This window comes from Lepidochelys kempii, chromosome 1, assembly GCF_965140265.1.
Source record: "Lepidochelys kempii isolate rLepKem1 chromosome 1, rLepKem1.hap2, whole genome shotgun sequence".
Classification (NCBI taxonomy): domain Eukaryota; kingdom Metazoa; phylum Chordata; order Testudines; family Cheloniidae; genus Lepidochelys; species Lepidochelys kempii.
This window is the reverse complement of record NC_133256.1, coordinates 1,190,954-1,193,311: the sequence shown is the minus strand read 5'-3', so window position 1 is coordinate 1,193,311 and position 2,358 is coordinate 1,190,954. Positions and strand designations below refer to the sequence as shown.

At 48.1% G+C, this 2,358-nt stretch overlaps 1 protein-coding gene across 1 annotated transcript; it reads left to right on the top strand.

Annotated features, from left to right (window-relative positions):
* The first annotated feature begins 1,157 nt into the window (after nt 1-1,157).
* Nucleotides 1,158-2,156, top strand: LOC140913611 (olfactory receptor 52M1-like). Its single transcript, XM_073350370.1, has one exon. It carries the CDS (start codon nt 1,158-1,160, stop codon nt 2,154-2,156), a length of 999 nt encoding a protein of 332 aa, XP_073206471.1.
* Nucleotides 2,157-2,358: the final 202 nt, after the last annotated feature.

The following is a 2,358-nucleotide window of genomic DNA, read 5'->3' as shown; positions in this document are numbered from 1 at the left end:
GAGAAGAGGCTGAGGGAGCTGGGATTGTTTAGTCTGCAGAAGAGAAGAATGAGGGGGGATTTGATAGCTGCTTTCAACTACCTGAAAGGGGGTTCCAAAGAGGATGGCTCCAGACTGTTCTCAATGGTAGCAGATGACAGAACAAGGAGTAATGGTCTCAAGTTGCAGTGGGGGAGGTTTAGATTGGATATTAGGAAAAACTTTTTCACTATGAGGGTGGTGAAACACTGGAATGCCAGGTTTCAGAGTAACAGCCGTGTTAGTCTGTATTCGCAAAAAGAAAAGGAGTACTTGTGGCACCTTAGAGACTAACCAATTTATTTGAGCATGAGCTTTCGTGAGCTACAGCTCACTTCATCAGATGCATGCGTTACCTAGGGAGGTGGTAGAATCTCCTTCCTTAGAGGTTTTTAAGGTCAGGCTTGACAAAGCCCTGGCTGGGATGATTTAACTGGGAATTGGTCCTGCTTCGAGCAGGGGGTTGGACTAGATGACCTTCTGGGGTCCCTTCCAACCCTGATATTCTATGATTCTATGATTCTGTGGAGGGGAGAGGAGTTGAAACTGTTCACCAGAGCACTCAGGATGGGCAATGTGGGATGCCTTGTGGAGTCCAGTTACAGAGATAAAAACAAGCAAAAGTGTCTACACTGGCAATTTGCCAACAAAACTTTTGCATAAAACTCTTCCCAAGGTGGTTATTTTCTGACACTGAAACTGAGGACTTCTACCACTGAAAGTGGCTTTGCAGTGTGTACACCCCCACTGTTTCCTTGGCTAAATCTACTTATTTGCGAAAAAAAATATGGTAGTGTAGACAAGGCCTAAGGAACACTGATGGATAACCAGTATCCACACTTCTATTTCCTTCTGGAGCTTAGTAAGATTTCCCGCACCATGGAGTGTAGGAATTATTGAGCAGGGAGCACCATAAAATATGGAATTGGCATTAGTAGGGTAAGTTCTTCATAATTCATTTCTCTGAATAATGAAAATGTCATTTTTCAGTGTGTCAAGAGCGACCAATCTGCTTCCCCCATGAGAACAGCCTCCATGCAGTGTCTTATATTCACATTGTCTCTTCATCCAGGTATATGTGCTGCGACCATCACCCTAGACCCTGGGCACATACAGGAAGTCAGGGGAACATATGCTACATGCAAGAGACACTGTTCTGCCTCAGAGTTGGACACCTTCTCCCCTACTCCATGTCAGATTCCAACACAACCCACTTCACCAACCCCTCCACCTTCATCCTTCTGGGCATTCCTGGGCTGGAGGCGGCCCATGTCTGGATCTCCATCCCCTTCTGCACCATGTATGTCATAGCCGTCTTTGGGAACTTCACCATCCTGTTCATTGTGAAGGTGGAACCAAGCCTCCATGGGCCCATGTACTATTTCCTCTGCATGCTGGCCGTCACTGATCTGGTCCTGTCCACATCCACCCTGCCTAAAATGCTAAGCATCTTCTGGTTCAATTCCAGGGAGATCCATTTCAGTGCCTGCCTCACCCAGATGTACTTCATTCTCATCTCATCTGTGTTGGAGTCTGGGATCCTCATAGCCATGGCTCTGGATCGCTACGTGGCCATCTGCCATCCCCTGAGACATTCCACCACCCTGACAAACGCCATGGTGGCCAAAATCGGCCTGGCCGTGCTGCTCCGTGGCATCATAGTCATACTGCCCTTTCCCATCCTAGCGAGGCTGTGGCCATATTGCAGAACCAACGTCATCCCCCAGCCCTACTGCGCACACATAGCCATGGTGAGCCTGGCCTGCGCCGACACCCGTGTTAGTAGTTACTACGGCCTCTTTGTGTTATTCTTTGTGATGGGTCTGGATGGGATTTTTATTGCCGTATCCTATACCCAGATCCTCAGGGTCATCTTCATCCTCCCCACAAAAGATGCATGGGACAAGACTTTGGGGACCTGCGGCTCTCACCTTTTTGTCATTTTAGCCTTTTACATCCCAAGTCTCATCATGTCCCTCATGCACAGATTTGCCCAAAATGTGCCCCTGCATTTCCACGTTCTCATTGGCAATGTGTACCTCTTGATGCCCCCCATGTTAAACCCCATAATCTATGGGGTGAGGACGAAACAGATCCGGGACAGGCTGCTCCGGCTCTTTACTCATACAGGGGCCTGAAGTTTTCTCCTGGTGCTCTGGCTCTCAGACCAAGATCTGGACAGACCTGGCTGGTGAAATGGTGCTAGGACCCCTTCTCTGAATCACTGACTGGACAGTCAAAGTGACATTAAACCCTTTCCTGGCATTTCCGTGCTGTGTCAGTGTAACAAACTGAGTAATCTTTTTTGTGTACAACTCATTCTCCCATAGGATCACCACC